Source organism: Pleurodeles waltl, chromosome 6 (genome assembly GCF_031143425.1).
Source record: "Pleurodeles waltl isolate 20211129_DDA chromosome 6, aPleWal1.hap1.20221129, whole genome shotgun sequence".
NCBI classification, from domain to species: domain Eukaryota; kingdom Metazoa; phylum Chordata; class Amphibia; order Caudata; family Salamandridae; genus Pleurodeles; species Pleurodeles waltl.
The window spans coordinates 734,704,912-734,727,695 of record NC_090445.1 but is presented as its reverse complement, the minus strand read 5'-3'; the positions used below and the strand labels follow the sequence as shown (position 1 = coordinate 734,727,695).

Genomic DNA, 22,784 nt, shown 5'->3' with positions numbered 1-22,784 from the left:
TCACAGAAGGTTACTATAGCCCAAGCAACATTCCAGTACTGACCCCTGACCCCTAAGAACTCAAATTCTAAGTTGTAGGATGAGGTGAAATCTGTGCTGTGTTACTACCTAGAGGTTGTGTGATCCAACAAAATAACTAGGAGAGCTGAGCCAATGGTCTGGCTGGGCTCTAAGAGCCAGTGCACGAGCAGAGCCCTGAGAATCTCTGGCACATAAACTGTGCAACAAACACCATATACAAATATGGTAAAGACTATTCAAAATAAAAAAAAAGTGTATTTTTTAAAATGGAGAAGCAATGCAATTTAGTATATCAGATTATATCACTACATTGAAAGATTTATTAAAAGTGACAGTTTTCAAACTTGAACTTAAAAATATTCAGGCCCTCTCCCTGCACCATGACAACAGTGCCATTAGTGAACTAAAAGGCAAGTCACTTGTAATTTGCACTCCTTATGCGAGCTAGATTTCTATGTGGAGCAACTTTATTGACTATTTAACTCAGACATAAGAGAGGTGGGTGTATGGTACACACCTGGAACTCACATATTTCAAAGTGCTCTAAAATGCATTTAGAAAAAAAAACTCTGAGAAATTAAATATTTGCCTAGTATCGCAGTTTGGTCAAGCAAGGTAGCTGGGAAAAATCCAGGGGTTTTTGATTTCACTTTGTGCCATTCAGCCACTAGATAGTTATCTCTTTCCCTCTCCTGTTTTACATTCAAGGGTAATGCTTCTTCTTTAATTCTTGGTGCATTAGGTTAGAGTGTGGGTTTCAGGCAGAAGGCACGTAAACGCTTGAACGATTTTAAAATAGAGGGCCCAAGATATTCTCAAGCTGACCCATAGCCAGATATCTGGCTCGAGGCTTGCGCAAGCTTTTAGTGGCTTGCCCACCTCTGTTCCTAGCAGGGGAATCTGCCTTGATCTTCATAGGCCATGCTCTGAGGATTTTAGGTCTCATCAAATGACAAAAAATACTCTGATCAGAAGCGGCGTTAAAGCACAGGAAGTACATGCAACAAGTACAACTGTCTCTCCTTGATATCTTACATCTATAAACATACATTTTTTAAATACAAACTTTGAAAGACAAATATTACACTTCAGTGAGAACTAAGGGCCAGTCAGCAATGAAATATTTGCCTCCAAATACATAATTGTGGAAGCAAAATTATTTTGTGAGGGAAAACAGGCTTTTAGGTAATAATAACCTAAACTCAGTTTAAGCCACTGGGGAAACATTTATGTGTAGCACAGTTCTAAACATACTGGGTCCAAGGGGCAAGCAGGTGAGGTATCCCAAATCCCTGGCAATTTTAAAATGACTAGTATGGCCACTTATTTCCAGGTCATTAAAGACACTGCCACCAGTCTTGAAATTGCAGCCTCCAAATCATTGATTTCAGGTGTGTTAGTTTAATTAGTTCAGTGGAAACAGAACAACACTACAACAACCAGAATGCATTAGGCTATCAACCAAAAGACCAGGACTGTAAACAGTGTCTGTAATGAACTGGAGGAAGGTGGTACCCATAAAACTGACACTGCAGGAATTCTGCGCAGAACCATATACCTGGGATGCCCTACTGCTAAAGTATATATCTCTGGTCACAAATGCATCCCGTATTCTCTGGTATTTTATTCATGTATTCTTTGTTTTTATATTGTTGATCTGATGTAGGTGCCATTTGCCAAAAACATCTACGGGCTGATAGTGCCAAATTTTGGCGTTGGATTTGCAATTGGTAAGTAGTAAATCCTAGTGAAGCAATGCTCTAGCAAATAAAACTGACATAATTGTTCTATGGACCATCAGACATTTTGGGGCTATCTACAAAGGTAACACGTTTGTGAGTAGTTTACACATGTAATTTACTCTTACACTATGAGTACAGTTATTACTGTGGGCTACTCTCAAAATCAGAATAAAAACTTACTCAAAAGTGTAGGCTTACTAGACTCCATCCAGTGAAAATGGGAGTGTAGCCAAACGTGTGAGTGTAAGTTATAACTGAAAAAAAGACAGTAGTAAATCCAGCACCACTGGCATTACAACACTTTTCCATAGAAAATATTCAAGGTGTAGATTTAAATTTAACCCTCATTAGAAATAATGTTAAAATAAATTAAATTGTTAAACATATTGAAAGATATAATTAATTATAATTGAATGTTAAAAAATATATGAATAGTCCATATTTATTATTTAATTATAACGTATTTGAAAAATCTCTTTTGAACTTAAAAATTAGTGCAACAATAGATTCTAATTAACTCTATACATGACTTTTAATGTTCAATTAATAATGCATAGAACTTCTTTTTTTTTTTTTTTACTTTGGGTGAGTGTTTATTTTGTCATTTAAACTTCAGAAAAATACATTTATTGAATGTAATATGTTTACATGAATTGAAGATTGAATTCAAAATTAAGTTAATAGTGCTGCAGCATTTTTGTGTTTCAGTTCTACATTTAAAATTAACAAGTAAGATTAATATACATTAATATTTAACCAACCATTATCTTACAAACGTTTTCCAAGTTTAAGAAACGTTTTACATTATACCAATATTTTACCATACAGATATCTACGCCCTCAAATGGAAGACCTCCCTATGGTAAAGTATAAGCAACGTTTCCTTACATTTTACCACAGGGAGATCTCCTTGGCTGTGGTAAAGTATGGGGAGCTTTTGATTGCAGGCTAGTATGGCTAGGCCCATCCAATCTGCCCATTGCTGTCCTTAATCCGTAGTTCCCACCAGTTTCATCTTTGTTCTGCATCACCAGTGTATCTTGTTCTCTTGACCTTTATGTATTATCATTATGTTCAGTATTTCCCCATTATTCCTGTCAAGTGACAAAGACGTGAATACTCTATGTTGTATAGAACAAATATTTTAATTAATACTGGCAGTGGGTACTTCATATAATTGTAGAAGACACAGTAATGACTATAAGTAAGATTGCAGTTTATCCTTAATTTCCATCTATAACCACCATTATTTTCTTTTAATCTAATAATCAGCTATCGAGGGGAGTATGTTTTAGTCCCAAGATTTCATTGTACAATACTCAATGATGGCATTGCAACTTTTCTCTACCTCCGTTCTCAGAATGGCTGAGGAAAATTATCAGGGTAGGAGCAAGGGAAAGTGTGTGAAGGATGAGTAGTAGTAAAACATTAGACATGCTCTGGGAGGGGTTTGTATGAAGCTGTTTTAAGCAGTTTGAAGATAGTATTGTATTGGTCAAAATGACTGGTGCAATACTGTGCCCAGAAAGTGTGTTATTATAGTCTATTTCTATTTTGTGATTTTCCTGTATGTAAATTGTTAAATCCCTGGCAAATAAATGTACATGAAAAATAATTCCACCATTTTTCAGTTGAAGGAGCTGTTGGTTCAATCCACTGTCGAGCTATGGTCTGGGCAACTAAAGACCAAAATAATTGTTATTTGAGATATCTTATCATGTAAGTCAAGCATAATCTACTAAATTGATTTTGCATTCTGAGCTAGACAGATATATGAACGTTTTGGAAAAAACACCATCCCATTACCTTGGAACTTATAATATGTATTTACAATAAGAAAGATCCTCCTACAGTGATGGAGGAAATGGCTTCCAGAGGAGTCCCACGTGCTCAGGCCCACACACACCAGATGCAGCATATGAAGCTACTATGCAATGTTCCCTCTCTCCCCATCTTGGTGTGCTTCATGTGGAAGTACCTGAGCTATTTTCCACATGAATGAAACAAAAATGGGTAGTAGCGGAATGAGCATCTGAACGTCCACATAAAAGAAAGTCAAATAGTGTAGTGGGAAATTGGTATGAAAATAATCAGTTTTCTTGGTGCCGGTCAGGCATTAACAGCCATACTACCAGAGCTTATATTCTATTAATCTACAAGAGGCTAATATGAACTATTGGACAACCGTCAGTAATTTGCAAGTCGTACACAATCCCATTATAGTAACGATGTGTAGAAAGCTGTGTTAGAAAAATCCTTTTATTGACATTTCAAATAGATCTTCAACAGCCGACACATGTTTCGTCACCAATGTGACTTTTCCAAGGCTGTAAAAAGTATATAAGAAACTAACATTGTAATACATGGATGATGACAGGGATAAAAACCATTTAAAAAGCAATTTAAAAATCAACTCCTATATCCACATCCCAAGTTATTTACAAAGAAAGAAAGAAAAAATATATATGTGTCTGTGAAGATTATTGACCGCTTGTGGACAAAGAAAGTGGAAACAGAAAAAAACACGAAAACAAGCCCAGTGCTCATGGATCAAAAAGTCTTGTGCAACACCATGTGTAAAGACTCAAAGGCTGTGCTATAATATCGAAGACACCATGTGAATCAATAAAGATAAAACATGCACAAAATACTAAAATCAATATATGGTGACCACTATCTTTGAAGTGGGAACAAATAGCCTAATGGTAATGTCATAAAGGCCACAATATGCACTGCAATATTCTGGATCTCTAATTATGTCATAAGATAGCATATGTCAAAAGAGGCTAACATCGTAATCTAGGAAAAATCGAGCCAAGAATCTGAATAATCCTGAAAAAGTATAACACGTCAGAATAATTCTCAAGTGAAGAGAGGGGGGCAAATCAAACCCACAAGTAAGGTTGTAAGTAGCCACAAAGTGTAACCTGTTCCAATGAGTGCAGAAAATTTTCAAGAAGACTCCCTAAGTGTAAAGATAGTGAAAACCAGTGCGTTTGTTCATGAGTTATCTGGAAGGACAAAAAACAAGTTGGTACTATAACTGCCTATCTTAATTGCAGCCAACCTCTTTGGCAAAGGACATACCAGTTACTAGCTATAAATACATTAATATACCTTATTTAGGTAGCCAGTAATCTTGTCACAAGACAATATGTCAGAGTTACAACCCATGATAAGTCTGTACTACAAACACATGTATGTATGAAGTGCACACGTATGGTCACTAGTGAATTATAACAAGTCCAACTCCAACAAAGTGTGGAAATGTTAAAAAAAAAAGATGTACTATGCCCACCTGAAGTCCATCATATTATGAATCGGCATCCCTCTAAACGCAGAGTAGAAAAGAAATGTCCTGAAAAGCAATCTGTATTAATACTGTCCGTGATGGGTACAGTGCATGAACAAATAAAGCGGATTTGGCTATATTCAGTGATGAAGAAAGGGCATGCACAGTGGCGGCTATATTGGAACAGGGTCAACCTAACAGTCCAAAGTCAGAATATTATCAGATTTAGTGATCCCACCAAAGTGCGGGAGTGTTCACAAAACTTTACTGTGCCCACCTGAATTTCATGGTGTAATGAACCAGCGTCCCTCTGAACATAGAGTGGAGAAGAAATGGCCTGAAAAGCTACCCATCTTTCCCGAGTTGAGTGCAGTGCATTAACAAAGAAAGTAGACAGTGCGCATTCCGATGGTACTGGGGGGAGGCCCCCAGCACATGTTCTCCGCCAGCCTTTTCATGAAAGTTTAACTGCCATGAAAAGGCTGGCATAGAACATAGTTCTAGTCAGTATGGCGACACTGAATTCAGAGCTGCCATGGCTGATTACAACCACAACCACCATCATCCCATTGATATCAAAGATCCTGGTGGATGGCAGTCTTTTGGCGGACCGACCACCATGATCATAATGTGGCAGTCAGACCACCACAGCTGCGCAGTCAAACCTCCACCGCGAGTGTGGTGGTCTTCGGATCGCCAGAATTGTAATAGAGCCCTTAATGTTAAGTACTCTTGTTGTAGATTTGCTGCTCCTGCTTATCAAATGTCATAAGTTTTGCCAGTTTTGTTGAAGAGCTAAATCTAAGAAAATAAGTTACCTGAGCTGTTGCTATGCAGCGGGCATAGCAACAGGCAGACCTTTGTTCCTATTATTGGTAGCTACATGGATGCATTTCAGTTTTTTTTGTTTTCTCTTAACAGGCATGGTGGATTCCTCAATGATGCCAATCATGGGTTACCTGGTGGACCTGCGCCATGTTTCCGTCTACGGGAGTGTCTATGCCATTGCTGATGTTGCCTTTTGTATGGGCTTTGCACTCGGTAACAACTCTTGGAGCTTTTTTGATCATTGCATGTTTGGGAATCACCACAATAGCCTAGCTATGTCCTGTGTAACCCACCTGGTGGGTCATGATGAATGCTTTAAAGAATGATCACACAATATGCCACCCATCCAAAATAACTTAAGTATAGCTTGCCACTTTGTAATGGAGTACAAAGACATTTTATGATGTGACAAAGTAATCAATGTATATTTCATGATGTAACAAAGCAATTGACCAAGCTTGAGTATTGGAATTCTCCATTTTGGATCTTCCATAGAAAAAATAAATATCCTCAAAACATATAAAATCAAGTATTCAGAACTTGCATGAAAACAAACAAAATGGGTACAGAAAACTCACTGTGAGGTGCCTACATAGATTTGTTCTCTACAATCAGATGAAATTCAACACTATAGCAAGACATACAAAGGGTACACATGGGTGTGCTCCAGGGTATCTCACAAACCTTTCTCCTTAGTGATAGCAGAACTGGTCCGGGTCCACATTCTAAATTCCTGGAATATTATAGGAATCAAATGTCACTTCAATTAAAAAATAAAATCATGCATTTCAGAGACTTGTAAGAAAAAGAGTGATTATTTGGTTAAAAACAGCATTACCATAAACACAAAACACCAATAAAATCATATATAACCATTAGGTAGTTAGTAGATTATTTTGTTTAACAGCTGTTTAACAGCTGCAGCTGAAAACAAATTAAGATAAACAAATAGTAGGTCAGTCTAAACATTGTAAATAAAGAAATGTTGGTCTACAACTTGTGAAACCACATATCTCAACAAAGGAACACAATAAAAAGTGCCAAAGTTGGAACAGATAATTGGTCACCTGGGCAGGGATTAGTGGCATCAAATCTGGACCAAACTAAAAGAAAACATAAAAGTGAGTGTATTGAGCCCTGCCTCAATTTAGTTAACAGTAATCGACCTTAGAATTACTTGATTAATAGCAAGTAAGGCTCCATCCTAAGGCTGGTCTTCACAAACAAATGTGACTTGACTGATATTTCAGAAAGTTCTTGTAGTTCTCCTTCTATGGTAAAAAGTAAATCATTCATTCTTTACCCAAAGCTTATCCTGGTGATGAATCAACCATAGATGTGTGCACAAATGTAGTCTTCTTAATTTGATGAAAGTTTTCTAATATATTTAAATCATGGAATTTTAATGGCACTGTCAGGCTTCAAACAATCCCAAAGGATTTTCCATATAAATTTGGTTGCTGAGTTATTCCGGACCAAAATACACATTAATAAGAGAGCTATGCACTGGCTATCAGAAACATATTTGGGATCCAGCTCTTCATAACAAACAAAGCAAGATGTCCCCATGGCCAGGCCCAATAACTTCTTACAAAAACTATTTACAGCAACTTGTAGGCTTCTAAGATTCATGCATGCCCTAATACCTGCACTGTACCTAATTTAAGAAATTAATTTGCTGTTCATTGGTTAGTGCCCGTTTTTGTCTAAAATTTGAAACTGCAATTGAGACTGTAAACATTGAAGTTTCCTAGTTTCCAATAACTCAGCTCATGTTCTGAATTATCAGAGGTTAAGACATGATAATTAAAAGTCCTGGCAATGCTACTTTATGATTTTGCCTAATAAACGCAAAATCTCTTGGGACCCAAGGTCATAACATGAGGTAAACATAATTCCTATATTCACGTTCTTTAGGAACTTAACAAATGACCGATAACTGTCTTTGTATGCAGTCTTGCTGAACCCTTTTAACCTATGTCTGGCTATCAAAAATACTGTACATTGGCTCCTTTTCAGACTGTAGCAGGTAGATCCAGAAGAGGACGCTTTTAGAAATTCAGAATTCTTTTACTGATGCCTATGGACACCAGAATTAATCAAAACTTTGACCTCTTGACCCAATCAAAAGCAGAGCGTAGATCCATAAAGGCCAAGTGCAGTGCTAAATCAGAAGCAACCGTGTATTTGTTACTCAAATGAGGTAGATTAGGACTCTGTTCAATTGTCAACTTTCTCTGTAGCCGTATTCGGTCTTTACCAGCACATTTTTCTTCTTCACCTAAATGAGTAACCGTTCTATGGTGACTGTACCAGTTACATTTATGGTAAAGTCATTCAGAAAAATAGGATGATAACATCTCAGGTTCTCCCTATTACCCTTCTTAAATATTGGGATGGTTATGGGGTTCCACCAAGTTTTAGGTAAAATGTACTCTCTTGTTTATTCAATATATTAGTCATTATAGAGCCCCAGAGATCTTTGACTATTGTCTACAGCTTTCAAAACCTCAAGATCAAAATGCTCTCCTTTTCCACAATGTTTGTCTCTTATGATGTTGTTAAGTTTGAGATGTAAATAGCACTAACATTGGCAGCCCAGTTTGATGATGTGATAAAAGTCCAAATTCGTAACATTGTCAGAATTAAAATAAGGAGCACTGATGATGTTGCAAAAAAACAATAATCTTTAGATGTACTAGCAAACATTGATCACTCCATGCATATCACATATTGCTCCTTTCCTGGGTCTAAATGCCACTTTACAGCCTTTTCTACATGATTCAATTGCCCCAGTATTATAAGGGGTACAGTTCAACACAGCATGAAAATCTGACAAAAACTTAAAACAGACAAAATACTGTCAAACCATTTATGTGATTTCAGTGAAGATATATTCCCACACATACCCTTCAAGAAGTCATTGACTGTGGCAGACATTTTTAAAAAGGACTTTAGAAAACTGGCGTAACTCTCATCCTCCTGAAGACATGCTTCTATATCATTACGTCATGGTCTAAGCAAATCATCCAGGTCTATCATATCCCATTTTAATCTTCTTCTAAATGCAATAACAATGCCCTTATAAAGTGCAATGTCAGATGTATGAAAACAATTTCTAGACTGTTAAATTAAAAAATCAAGGGGTCATGATCGTTAAAATTATTAACAGGTACTTTGAAATATATGATACAACCCCACATATTTAAAGTAACAAAATATAATAAGTAATGCCCTACTGACCTCTTGCTTCAAATGTGGGAGTATTATTTCAAATAGAAAAGTTGTCACAAGCATTGCACATATCATAATCAGTTAGAATCTCAAGTTAAGCCCCACTTTGTTTAGTTTGATAAAAACCAATGCAAATTTGATCTCCCTCTCTTTATTAAGAATGCAAAGGTCCCAATTTAATATTAAAATCCCTAGCCAGGGTGACAGAAAGCTCTAACCTCATACAAAACCTTTCAGTGGACAAGTTGCTATTAAGCATACCAGAATGTTTAGTAATATTTGAATAATCTCTTCCCTTAAAATCAATATTATTATAAAATTGAAAATAAATATAGGGTGATGATTATCAAAAGATAATTTGACAACTTGAATATTGGGCAGACCTTTAGGCTGTTCCCCAGCAGCACATATAAATTTAAAGAAATCCAGACTACACACCCACCACTAGCTCCGCCTCTCGAGGATGGCTTGGCTGAAGTGATGAAAGTAGAATGACTTTTGATATTTGGTTAGTTCACAGTGAATAAAAGAAATAAATGTACCTCTGAAAAAATATTGAAGCCAGTGTATCGTCTCATTCTTTAGTTGCGTAGGGTCCTCCAATAGTCGCTCAAATAACAGGTGAACATTTTATAAAACAGCAGCGGCAGGAATTAACTGGGTGTCTTGAGAAGTCTTTAAAGTATTGACACATTTTTGTCATTCTGGCATACTTGTGTTGTCAGCCTTGTGGACTCTGGGAAACCCATGGAAAACTAATTGTTGACACATCACATAGAACAGTATTCTTGGATTTCAAAGCAACAATAGTATCAATTGAAGGTAATCTGCTCTTTATTTACTTGGGGGCCGAATCTAGGAGTCATTCCATTTTCTCAAGCAATGTGTCCCTCAATTAATCAGAAAAAAGTGATTATGAGAATTAAGGAGTACCTCTTTGATGAACCTCTGGCAAGTTGTCACTCATGTCAACTGTGTCAGGGCAGAATTATGCTCTCCATGAACCTTCACCTCCACAACTAACACATTTTCTATCAAGTAATTAAGTAATTAAGTAAATAAGCCGCTCTTGATACATTTAGACGTGGTTCCGCATTTGCCATAGCATCATTAAAAGCTCTAACACCTTTAGCCAGATAATTGTCCAACAAGAAAAAAGCTTAATTTTCTCAGCAGGGCACTGCACAAATGAGGTGCAGTTGCCTTCCTTTTGGCCATAACTGTTGAAAAACTGAATTACAAACATGGCAAATTATGATCAGGATGTAAGGGAGGTCCTGGTGTTACCTCTTCCAGCCACTGACTGGCCAGAGTGGAGCTCACAAGACTAAAACCAAGGCTGAAATCAGACCACCACTTGGTATTGACTCATATTTGGGCTGTCCCCTCTGTGACCTGGATTGCAGGATCAGTGCAAATTTACAACTCCCTATCTGTGTCAAGACTACCTTTATAAAAACAAGCATTGGCAAAGGCAATAGGTCTCACCTATGCAAGAGCTATTGGCTTTGGCAATGTGTTGTAGTCATTATGCACACCAATATGGCGGCTGTTCATCTGATTTCTATTGAGGTGGAGTGGGGTACACTGGAGTGGGATAGATGAGAGAGGGTTGGATTGGAGAGGGGTAGATAGGGGTAGGGTAGACCTGGGTTAGATTATAGTGGAATGGGGCATATCGGGGAAGAGTGGAGTGGGGTAGATTGGGGTAGACTGAAGTGGAGTGGGGTAGAATGGAGTGGAGTCGGGGAGATTCGAGTGGAGTAAGGTAGATTGGGTGGATTATAGTAGGGTAGAATGGAATGGGGTGGACGTAGACTGGGTTAGTTTGGAGTGGGGTAAATTGAGAGAGTGGAATAGATTGGGGTGGTGTGGGGTAGGTAGAGGTAGGGTAGATTGGAGTGGGTGGATTGGGGTAGAGTGGGTAGATCAGAGAGGAGTAGAGTAGACTGGAGTGGGGGAGTGAAATAGATTGAATTGTGGTAGACTGAGGTGAGGTGGAATAGATTGTGATGGAGTGGGGTAGTGTGGAGTGGGATACATTTGGGAAGAGTATAGTGCAGAAGACTGGGGTAGTTGGGAGTGGAGGGGAGTACACTGGAGTGGAGTTGGTTAGATTAAAGCAGAGTTGGGGTTGAGTGGAGTAGATTGGAGTGGGATAGATTGGGTGGTTTATGGTAGGGTAGAATAGAGTGAAATGGGGAATGGGGTAGACTGGAGAGGGCTAGATTGGAATGAGTAGAGTGGAATGGAACTGGATAGAGTGGTGTGAGGTACAATGGAGTGGGGTGGACTGGATGGGGTAGGCTGGTGTAGAGTAGTTTGGGGTGGAGTGGGGTATGGTAGTTTGGAGTGGGATGGAGTTGGGTAGATTGTGGTGAAGTGTGTTAGAGTGCACTGGAGTGGGATACATTTGGGTGGCGTGTGGTAGACTAGAGTGAAGTGGAGTGTGGTACATTGGGTAGAGTGGAATGGAGTGTGGTATATTGGGCAGAGTGAATTGGGGTAGATTGTGTGGATAGGAGTGGGTAGATTGCAGTAGGGTAGAGTGGAGTGGGGGTAGCTTGGACTGGAGTGGGGTGGAGTAGAGTTGGGTAGATAGTAGCAGAGTTGAAATTGGATGGATTGAGAGATTGGGGAAGAGTGCAACGTGGTATATTAGAGGGATGTGTAGTGTAGATCAGGGTGGAGTGGAGTAGACTTGGTGGATTAGAGTTAGGTAGATTGGAATGGTGTGGGTACATTGGAGTGGGGTAGGTTGAAGAGGGAAGAATGGAGTGACATAGTTTGGAGCATGGTAGATTGGAGTGAAGTAGAGTAGACTGGAGTGAGGTAGATTGGATTGGACTGGGGTGGGGTAGAGTGAGAAGGGGTAGAGTGGGATAGATTGCAGTGCAGTAAGTAGGGGTAGATTGGAGTGAGGTACATTGGGTTAGGGTAGATTGGGGTTGGGTATATTGGAGTGGATGGAGTGCAGTGATTTGGGGGAGTGGGTTAGATTGGAGTGGAGATGGGTATATATGAGTGGAGTGTGGTAGGTTCCAATGGGATAGATTGGAGTGAAGTGGAGTGGGTAGATATAGGTACAGTGGAGTGTGGAAGAGTAGAATGGGGTAGATTAGGTAGATTGGGGTGTGGTATATTGAACTGAAGTGTAGTAAATTGTGGTACATTCGAGTGAGGTAGATTGTGGCAGATGGAAGTGGGGTTGATTGGGGTAGATTGTAGTGGAGTGGGTAGATTAGAGTGGAGAGGAGTTGGATAGATTGCAGTGGAGTTTGGAGTGCCCTGGGATAAATTGGCATGGGGTGGGGTAAATTGGACTGGGGTGGAGTAGAGTGGAGTGGAGTCAGGCAGATTGAAGTGGAGTCAAGTAGACTGCAGTGGAGTAGGTTGAATTGGGGTATGTTAGAACGAGGGGGGTTGGGGTACACTGGAGTGGGGAAGACTGGAGTGGATTTGAGTGGAGTCGGGAATATAGGAGTAGAGTGGGGTAGACTGGGGTAGATTGGAGAAGAGTGGGGTAGATTTGAGTTGAGTGCGGTAGACTGAGGTGGATTGAGGCAAGTTGGAATGGGGTGGGGTTGACTCGGTTAGATTGAGTGGAGTGCAGTAGATTGGAGTGGAGTAGATTGAAGTGGAGTGAGGTAGATTGTAGCGGAGTAGGGTAGATTGAATCGTAGTGCGGTGGACTGGGATTGGAGTGGGGTAGATTGGGTTAGAATGAGGTAGACTGAAGTCGGGTAGATTGGAGTGGGGTGGTGTAGATTGGGTTGGGCTGAGGTGGGGTGGGAACATTTGGGTTGGCTTGATTGGAATGGAAAGGGGTAGATTTGGTGGAGTGGGGTAGATTGCAGTGGAGTAGACTGAGGTAGATTGTAGCAGAGTGGGGTGGGTGTAGACTGGGTACATTGGACTGGACTGAAATAGACTGGATTGTAGTGGGGTCGATTGGAATGGTAAGTGGTGTGGAGTGGAGGGGCATAGAGTGGAGTGGCATGTTGTGTCATGGAGTGAGTTGCGTGGAGTCAAGTGGTGTGGTATCTTATAGTGTCTAAGAGTGGAGGGATGTAGAGTACACTGGTATGTCAGAGTGGAGTGTTGTAGAATGAAGTGGGTTGGCATAGAGTGGAAGGTCACAGAGTGGAGAGATGCAGTGTAGAGTATTCATGGTGTGGTAGTGCACAGCCATGACAGAGAACGCATTTTCAATTGAAATGACTGTTACATTTGCACTGAAATACTGTTTTCATTCACATCAAAGGTAAGGTGTGCAAATGTCATTCCCTACCATATTGATGTATTTTGATCATATTCCTATATTTGTTTCTACCACACTTCAGAATTACAAAAGGGTGCTTCATTTGTACTAATTCTGATATATAGAAAAACATAAGCACAGTCCATTTTATTTGTTATGTACTAGAAACAAAATCCTACACCCTCTCTTTTTACATGAATACTCAGAACAATTGTCACATAAATCCTCTCACTTCGAAGTCAGAGTAAGAAAAGTTAACACCAAACTCCCTCAAAGAGAGAGCTTGACATTTGACCTCGGTCTTTGAATGCAAAACAAATGTGAAAAGACAAGCACAAGATTTAAAGGGCTGTTTACATAAAGTGGGTTTGCGGAAGAATACAGTAAATAAGGTTTAGGCTAGGTTAGGGACAAACTCAAACTGGACAGCCCAAAGCAAATAAAGCCAGCAAACAGAAAGCAAGAAAATGTGAGTTACATACCACAAAGCCAATGGTAAGCAATAGGTGGAAGGCCTTCCTAGGTCAGCTTTCTGAATGTCCCCACGATGTCTTTGGAAAACAAGCTGAGCTGTCTGGTAGGCTTCAACCTAATAGACAGCAGCACTATGTTTGCATCAAGGGGAAAGTGTAGGGTAGGGCCTCAGTTGGTAAAGGTTTTTTCTGATGCTCTTTTGCTTGATCTGGCCTCAACATTGTGCAGCATGAACTGTCTTAGTAATTCAGATCCCCACCAGCAGAGGGGATTTTTCAATATCTGCAGTAATCAGTCTTGACCAGTCTCGTCCTTAAATGGTGGTGTGAACTGTAGAAGTCGCTCAGATACATGCCTCTTCCCAGTTCAGCTAATTTTCTATACACAAAGGCGAGCATCAGCCTGACTAATAAAACACCTAAAATTCCTGTGGACCTCCAGTCAAAACCAGTCCTCTCAAAACCAGTCTTCTCTAATCCTGGTAGCTTCCAACAAAAGTAGGAGGAGGACAGCTCAGACCTTTTCGGAGACTATTAAAATCCTTCTCTCCAATGCATCTCAGAATCACATCTAAGCTCAATACAAAGCAGCCAGAAATCCTTGGACACTTATCCTAGCTTTGAGTGTTACAAATATCTTTTTCTGATGTGGGGCATCAAAAAGTAATGCACTTATAGCAAAGGGCATAGGGCTCACATTATGCTAAACCCAGTTGTGGGTTTCTTAATGTTACACACCTAGTCTGAGCTAAATCCAGAAGCAAATTGTGTTGAACTGCATTTTTTTTTTGATTGAGATATTAACTCAAGGAAGGCATTTACCTAAGAATTGACTAACAACAAACAAATACAATTAAAGTCACAAACTGTATTTCCTTTTAGGAAAAATCCTGGGGCATTTTGCAAATGCAAAATGCCCGCTGATAGGCCAAGGACAGTCATCTTAATACTTGGTTCACTGTTCTTTTATCAACCAACTATTCCACCCTTCCCTCTTTGGGGTGCAAATGTATGCAAGTGGCACACAGCATGAAGCTGAAAAGTAACAGAGCAAAAAAAACATTATTTTGTGAAAGCACAAAATAACGTTCATTTGCCCGGTCTCATTTAGCTAACACATTTTAGATTGGCTCCAACACCTAAAACAGCTTATATCCGCAGGTATCAGCTGATTAGGGAATTCTCTTTGCGTTCCTGCTTTCTGTCTATCCTGTATGAAACCACAGCAGGACCAAGCTGAATGGATCAATACTCAATTCCTGGCCGCACTTTGCAGTGCTTTGGTGGCCTGTAGGATGATCAGTCTTGGCCATTGTTACCATACTCCTGTGAGAACTGTTGTGTGTATATGAAAGCAGTCCTTCCCAATGAAGTAATATTAAAAAGATTCAATGAACAGACAAAGGGGGTCATTCCAACCCTGGCGGTCGGTGTTAAAGCAGCGGCCAACCCGCCAACAGGCAGGCGGTCAAAAAAATGGAATTCTGACCCTGGCGGAAACCGCCAAGAGAGACAGCCACTTTAATACTCCGACCGCCACGGCGGGACAAACAAACAGCGCGGCGGTCACCGCCAACAGACAGGCGGGAGACAAAGTTCCGCCCACCCTATCACAACCCACCAATCCGCCACCTTTTCGGGGGCGGTAGCCCCGCCGATAAAAACACGGCAGAAACAGACATCACGAACGGAAAACGCTCACCTCTACACACTCCATGAGGAATCTGAACAGCATGGAACCCGAACTACACATCCTACCAGCTATTGTCTTCCTGCTCCTCTACCAGGAGCACGAACGGCGGCGCAGAAGACACCGGTGAGTACTGCACCTACGACACAGGGGAGGGGGGAGGGAAAAAATTACGGGCACACACATATGCGACACACCCACCCCCACCCTCACCCACTACAACACACACATCAATGCATAGCAACACATCACAGTTACCCTCCCAAACCCCCCGGAAGAATGCAAGAATGCAAAGACAAAAGGAAATGACCATGAAAATTGAAATATATTGTACGGCTAAGTAAAAAAAATATGTCAAACATCTACAACTCTATATACATATGTAAATTGTCCAGTCCAAAATGGGTATCAGCCATTGTTCCTGGGCCAATGGGCCTAAACACATGGGCAAAGCCCACACAGGAGACCCGAATCCATTGGAGAGAACACTGCAGGGGCATCAGATAGCAAAACTACAGGCACCTCAGGGGGAAGGGAAGGGGGGGGCACTTCAGCCAGATGAGTCCACGACGCCAGATCCACGAGGGGCCTCCATGGCCACTGTTCAATCCTGGGGAGTGCAAAGCCACAGTCTCACAAGTCTCTATAGTGGGTGGATTGCCCACTGTGCCATCCTGGGGAGTGCAAAGCCACAGTCTCACAAGTCTCTACAGTGGGTGGATTGCCCACTGTGCCATCCTGGGGAGTGCAAAGCCACAGTCTCACAAGTCTCTACAGTGGGTGGATTGCCCACTGTGCTATCCTGGGGAGTGCAAAGCCACAGTCTCACAAGTGGATTACAGACTCCACTGGTTCTGGAGGAGGCATGGTGCCCAGAGTGCTTCGTGCAGCCCTGCCTGACACAGATGCGGGCCTGCCCCTTCTGCCAATGGGCCAGCGGTGCGTAACACGGCGGTGCCCAGCGGAGCGGTGCTTGAGATGAAGGGCCCAGCGGAGCGGTGCTTGAGAGGAAGGGCCCAGCGGAGCGGTGCTTGAGATGAAGGGCCCAGCGGAGCGGTGCTTGAGATGAAGGGCCCAGCGGAGCGGTGCTTGAGAGGAAGGGCCCAGCGGAGCGGTGCTTGAGAGGAAGGGCCCAGCGGAGCGGTGCAGAGACGGCGGTGCCCAGCGGAGCGGTGAGTGAGATGAAGGGCCAAGCGGAGCGGTGCTTGAGATGAAGGGCCCAGCGGAGCGGTGCAGAGACGGCGGTGCCCAGCGGAGCGGTGCTTGAGATGAAGGGCCCAGCGGAGCGGTGCTTGAGATGAAGGGCCCAGCGGAGCGGTGCTTGAGAGGAAGGGCCCAGCGGAGCGGTGCTTGAGAGGAAGGGCCCAGCGGAGCGGTGCAGAGACGGCGGTGCCCAGCGGAGCGGTGCTTGAGACGAAGGGCCCAGCGGAGCGGTGCTTGAGAGGAAGGGCCCAGCGGAGCGGTGCTTGAGAGGAAGGGCCCAGCGGAGCGGTGCTTGAGAGGAAGGGCCCAGCAGAGCGGTGCTTGAGATGAAGGGCCCAGCAGAGCGGTGCTTGAGATGAAGGGCCCAGCAGAGCGGTGAGTGAGATGAAAGGCCCAGCGGAGCGGTGCTTGAGATGAAGGGCCCAGCGGAGTGGTGCAGAGACGGCGGTGCCCAGCGGAGCGGTGCTTGAGATGAAGGGCCCAGCGGAGCAGTGCTTGAGAGGAAGGGTCCAGCGGAGCGGTGCAGAGACGGCGGTGCCCAGCGGAGCGGTGCTTGAGAGGAAGGGCCCAGCGGAGCGGTGCTTGAGATGAAGGGCCCAGCGGAGCGGTGCTTGAGAGGAAGGGCCCAGCGGAGCGGTGCAGAGACGGTGGTGCCCAGCGGAGCGGTGCTTGAGATGAAGGGCCCAGCGGAGCGGTGCTTGAGAGGAAGGGCCAAGCGGAGCGGTGCTTGAGAGGAAGGGCCCAGTGGAGCGGTGCTTGAGATGAAGAGCCCAGCGGAGCGGTGCTTGAGAGGAAGGGCCCTGTTCAGCGGTTCTTGAGACGGCGGTGCCCTGTTCAGCGGTGCTTGAGATGAAGGGCCCTGTTCAGCGGTTCTTGAGACGGCGGTGCCCTGTTCAGCGGTGCTTGACTTGAACGGCCCTGTTCAGCGGTTCTTGAGATGGCAGTGCCCTGTTCAGCGGTGCTTGACTTGAAGGGCCCTGTTCAGCGGTTCTTAAAACGGCGGTGCCCTGTTCAGCGGTGCTTGACTTGAAGGGCCCTGTTCAGTGGTGCTTGACTTGAAGGGCCCTGTTCAGCGGTTCTTGAGACGGCGGTGCCATGTTCAGCGGTGCTTCACATGTGTCTCCAGGGCACCAGATCTGGCCATGAAATAGATTTCACTCACCACCAGACATGTGGCTGCCGGGCCCTTCGTGCACATCTGTCTTCTCGCTTGCGGGCCCTCCTGTGCTGCAGTCCTGGGCCCGTGGGTGTCCTTCTTCACACCTGGAATGGGGCTGGTGGGGCCCTCCTGGGCAGCTCGGCTGCTGCCGGACTTGTCGGGCGTGCTGCCCTTGCCACCCTTCCCTGCTCCTCTGTGGCCCTTTCCTCCCTTTTTCGGTGTGCCAGGTGGCACCCCACTTCCTGACGGTGCCAGGGTAGTGCCTTTGGAGCCTGCTGTGTCTGGCCTCTCGCGCCGGCCACTTGGTTTCTTGGTTTTTTTTCCAGGGGTGGGGCTGGCTGCCTCTTTACTGCTAGCCGAAGTAGATGGCCTTGAAGGTGGTGGACTCCAAAATCCTTGGACTATTGTCCTTGTAGGTTCAGGGTTTGTGGTGGCTGAGGTGCTGATTGGAGACTTATGAGTTGGAGGGGGTGGGTCAGGTGATGGGAAGAGGTTAACTTTGGACAGGAAAAGCTATTTAGGAGCAGTGGGAAGGGTAGGTGTAGTGGGTATGGGAGTGGAGGAAGAGGATGTGGTTGTAGGAGAGTCAAGTCTGGTGTCTTTGGGTGCAGGTGCTTGTGCTGGAGGCTGTCGTGAGGTGGATGGCTGTTGGGTGGGTGGCTGCCTGCGTTTGTGTGGTTTGGAAGAGGGGGTGACAGACACACTGGGAGAGGACACAGGGGACGTGTAAATGGTAGTGGGGGTGGTGACTGCACGTGTGCGGAGTGTTCTGGTGGGTGTGCTGGTGATGGACGTAGTGGCTGATGATGTTGTGCATGCAAGTGTGAGTGGAGACGTCACAGGGAGGGAGGAGGGAGACGACGAGGAGGGGGACACAGAGGAGGCAGTGGCTGTTGGCATGTCTGCATGTGGATGTTGCTTGTGTGAATGCTTGTGTGATGTGTGGTGCTTATGTCTGGATGAGCTTGCCTTGGGTGTTGAGGTGTGTGCAGGCTGGTCTGTAGGTGTGTCTGGGATAGGCAGAGGTACAGGGGAGTGGGACTGGGTTGAGGAAGTTGGAGGTGGGAGGCAGGAGACAGGGACAATGGCTCCCGTCAGTGCTGAGGCCAGAGCGTTGAACGATCGCTGATGGGCAGCCTGACCCGAATGAATGCCCTCCAGGTATGCATTACTCCGGTGCACCTCCCTCTGTACACCCTGGATGGCATTCAAAAGGGTAGACTGCCCAACAATGAGCGTCCTGAGGAGGTCAATGACCTCCTCACTGAGGGCAGCAGGGGTGACTGGGGCAGGGCCTGAGGTGCCTGGGGCGAAGGAGATGCCCACCTTCCTGGGTGAGCGGGCACGGGGCGAAGGCTGAGGGGCTGCTGGGAGGGCGGAGCTGGTGCGCTGGGTGGCGGCTGTACCTGTTGTTGCGGTGGGCACAGATGTTGCCGCCACCACAAGGGAGCTCCCTTCCGAGGACGTGTCTGTGTCGCTGGTGTCACCACGTGTCCCCACTGTGGAGCTCCCCTCGCCCTCCGTCTCACTGGTGTACTCCGAGTCGGTTGCATGGCCCTCCATGGCCATGTGAGATGCAGCTCCCTCGTGCTCCGATGCCACTTCTCCTCCGCCTGATGATGCTAATGCACACATGAACAGAAAGACCAACAAAAAAGGGGGGGGAGAAATAAAGACATGTTGAGTGCATGCATTGGCGACACAGTCGGCGGAGAGGACAGACACAGAAGCCCCCTGCACTACGCCGCACACTTGGGGTACACTACTCAATCCGTGGGACATGGCCTACAAGCCTATGGACGACATCTGCACACATAGATGACACAGGGCCATGAAAACCAGTACTAGGCACCCTACAGAGGTGGGGGGCGGGGGCACAGGGCCATGCCTTACGGAGGGGAGTAGCCTACAGAAATCGCCCTGGCCTAGGGTTACCCACAGCCCTCCTCCCCCACCCAGACATCTCCACTGCGTGCTAAGATAGCAGAGTGTGCTTGTACTCACCCCCTTGTGTCTGCTGTGATGTCCTCACGCACCCATCCAAATCGGGGTAGGCCACCGCCAGGATCCGGGACATCAGGGGGTCAATTGACGAGTGGCACCCCTCCTACGTTGGGAGGCCATCCCCAGCAGAGCCTCCGTGGTCTTCCTGCTCCCGCGGCGGATGTCCTCCCACCTCTTGCGGCAGTGGGTGCCCCGTCTGTTGTGGACTCCCAGGGTCCGGACGTCCTTGGCGATGGCACGCCAAATGTCGATTTTCTGATGGGCGCTAACCTATGTGACATGTACAGGGGGAGAAATTAAAATATCTTCATTTTCTGCATGCTCGATGGGAGTGGCCCCCCATCCCCACCCTTGCCATGTGGCACATGCTCTCTTCTGTCGTTTGATGCATGCCTCATTCGCTCCCCTCCCCACCATCGTTCATTCACCCCACTCAACCCAGGCATTGGCCACAAAGCATGGTCCCAGTGTACTTACCTGTTGGTCTGGAGGACCGTAGAGTAGCGCATACTGGGGGAGGACCCCATCCACGAGTTTCTCCAATTCTTCAGAAGTGAAGGCAAGGGCCCTTTCCCCAGTCGCAGCAGCCATTGTCTCTTCCAGACTGAGGTCACAGCAGCACTTGCAGTATAGGTCCTCTCCTGTGGATGATCAGGTCTCGAGTGATTAAGCAGATAGAAAATGGCGGTCACGCCCGCGGCGGTGCGTACCGCGACCGCCAGCGCACATCGTCATTGGCTCCTGAGACCCATAGGGTTCAATGTTAACCAATGCGGCTTTGCACCGCGGTCTCCTACCGCCACAGTGTGCCACGCCAGCGCATTGACCTCACATCCCACTGTCGCACTTCACAGGTCAGGCAGCCGCCATTTCAAGGGCCCACATGGCTTAAATTCTACTGCTTCACACATACCTAGGCCTTGCATCAAAACTCATACAAGCCATTCAATGCATTGAGAATCGTGCACTGTGCAAGCTGTGGGAACGTACCTGTGGGTTGAATGACTCTGTGCTCCATGTTGTCCTTCCTAGGCACCGTCTGCTGGGACTTGCGAGGAGTTGGAGGAATCTTCCCGTGTACAGACCGCTGGTGGACCTGTCGACAATGGAAGAAAGACATGTCATACTAACATACAGGCTTGACAGAGCCACTATACAGGAACTGTGTGCCCAGCTGGAGCCAGACCTGATGTCACCCATTCGCCAACCCACAGGGATTCCCCCTCTAGTGCAGGTTCTGTCAGTACTCCATTTTTTGGCAAGTGGGTCATTCCAAATAACAGTGGCCATTTCATCTGGGATATCACAGCCTATGTTTTCCAAGGTGTTGTCCAGAGTGTTGTCTGCCCTGCTGAAATACATGCGGAGCTACATTGTTTTCCCTGAGGTGGGCGATTTGGCTACGGTGAAGGGTGATTTCTATGCGCTTGGACATATTCCCAACATCATTGGTGCAATTGATGGGACCCATGTTGCTTTGGTCCCCCCCAGCACGAGTGAACAGGTGTACAGGAACAGAAAAAGTTATCATTCCATGAATGTCCAGGTGGTCTGTTTGGCTGACCAGTACATCTCCCATGTTAATGCCAAGTTCCCTGGGTCAGTGCATGACGCCTACATCCTGCGAAATAGCAGCATCCCTTACGTGATGGAACTACTTCAGAGACACCGTGTGTGGCTAATTGGTGACTCTGGTTACCCCAACCTGTCCTGGCTACTGACCCAGTGAGGAATCCCAGGACAAGGGCAGAGGAACGGTACAATGAGGCCCATGGGCGTACTAGGAGGGTGATCGAGCAGACCTTCGGCCTCCTGAAGGCCAGGTTCAGGTGCCTCCATATGACAGGTGGATCCCTAATGTACTCACCAAAGAAGGTGTGCCATATCATCGTGGCCTGCTGTATGCTTCACAGCCTGGCTTTGCGAAGCCAGGTGCCTTTCCTGCAGGAGGATGGTCCAGATGGTGGTGTTGTGGCAGCTGTGGAGCCTGCGGAGAGTGAAGAGGAGGAAGACGAAGAGGACGACACAGACAACAGGGACACAGTAATACAGCAGTATTTTCAATGACATACTGGTAAGAATCAACACCGGCATTTTACATTTACTTAAAGTCTCCTGCCTCTCTACTGTCTGAGTTTCCCCCCAGTGTATGTCAACTGAGTTGTGACTTTCCCTTCCAATTTCAGAGATGTGGGCCCCACTCCGTGACCTCTGCTTTGTTTCCCCATGGACTACAGCCATGTGACAGTGGTATGTTGTCATCACAATGTAACTGGACATTTTGGCACGGTTCTGTGTAATACATATGTTCAAAAATACAGGCTGACTCCAGATTATTTTTGTGCAATAAGTGAGTTTATTAAAGTGCTCAATTTTGGGTAATGGTTGCAATTTGGTGATGGGTGATGGTGGAGGAATGTCCATGGCAGAGTCCAGATTTTCAGTCTCACAGGTGCATTGTCCATATGCCTGTGGAAGGTGGAGCAGGGGCAGTTTAAGGTTGGACAGGGTGACAATGTGGGACAGTGGGATGACAATCAGGGGGTATCCATTCCTGGCGGGGGTCTTGGCATCTTACTCTGTCTTCTTCCTAGATCTCAGGCCCGCTTGCGGGGTGGTTCTCCTTCTGCAGGGGGTGGGGTTCTGGTGGCCTGTTGTTCTTGTGTCGGGGCCTCCTGTCCACTAGCGCCGGCGGAGGTGGTAGCCTGTTCTTGGTCCATGCTAATGACAGGGGCCCTTTGTGGTGCCACATGGTCCTGCAATGTGCTGACAATCTGATTGAGAGCCACAACGATGGTGCCCATTGCGGAAGTGATGTGTCTGAGTTCTTCCCTGAACCCCATAAACTGTTCCTCCTGCAGTACCTGGATCTCCTGG

General features: G+C 45.3%; 1 protein-coding gene across 1 annotated transcript in view; it reads left to right on the top strand.

Moving 5' to 3' along the window:
* Window positions 1-22,784, top strand: part of SLC18A2 (solute carrier family 18 member A2) — a 347,766-nt gene that overhangs the window by 300,347 nt on the left and 24,635 nt on the right. Inside the window, exons 13-14 of the mRNA XM_069239257.1 lie at window positions 1,688-1,751; window positions 5,977-6,096. Of these exons, the coding sequence (XP_069095358.1) occupies window positions 1,688-1,751; window positions 5,977-6,096 (184 nt within the window). The remainder of the gene's footprint in view (window positions 1-1,687; window positions 1,752-5,976; window positions 6,097-22,784) is intronic.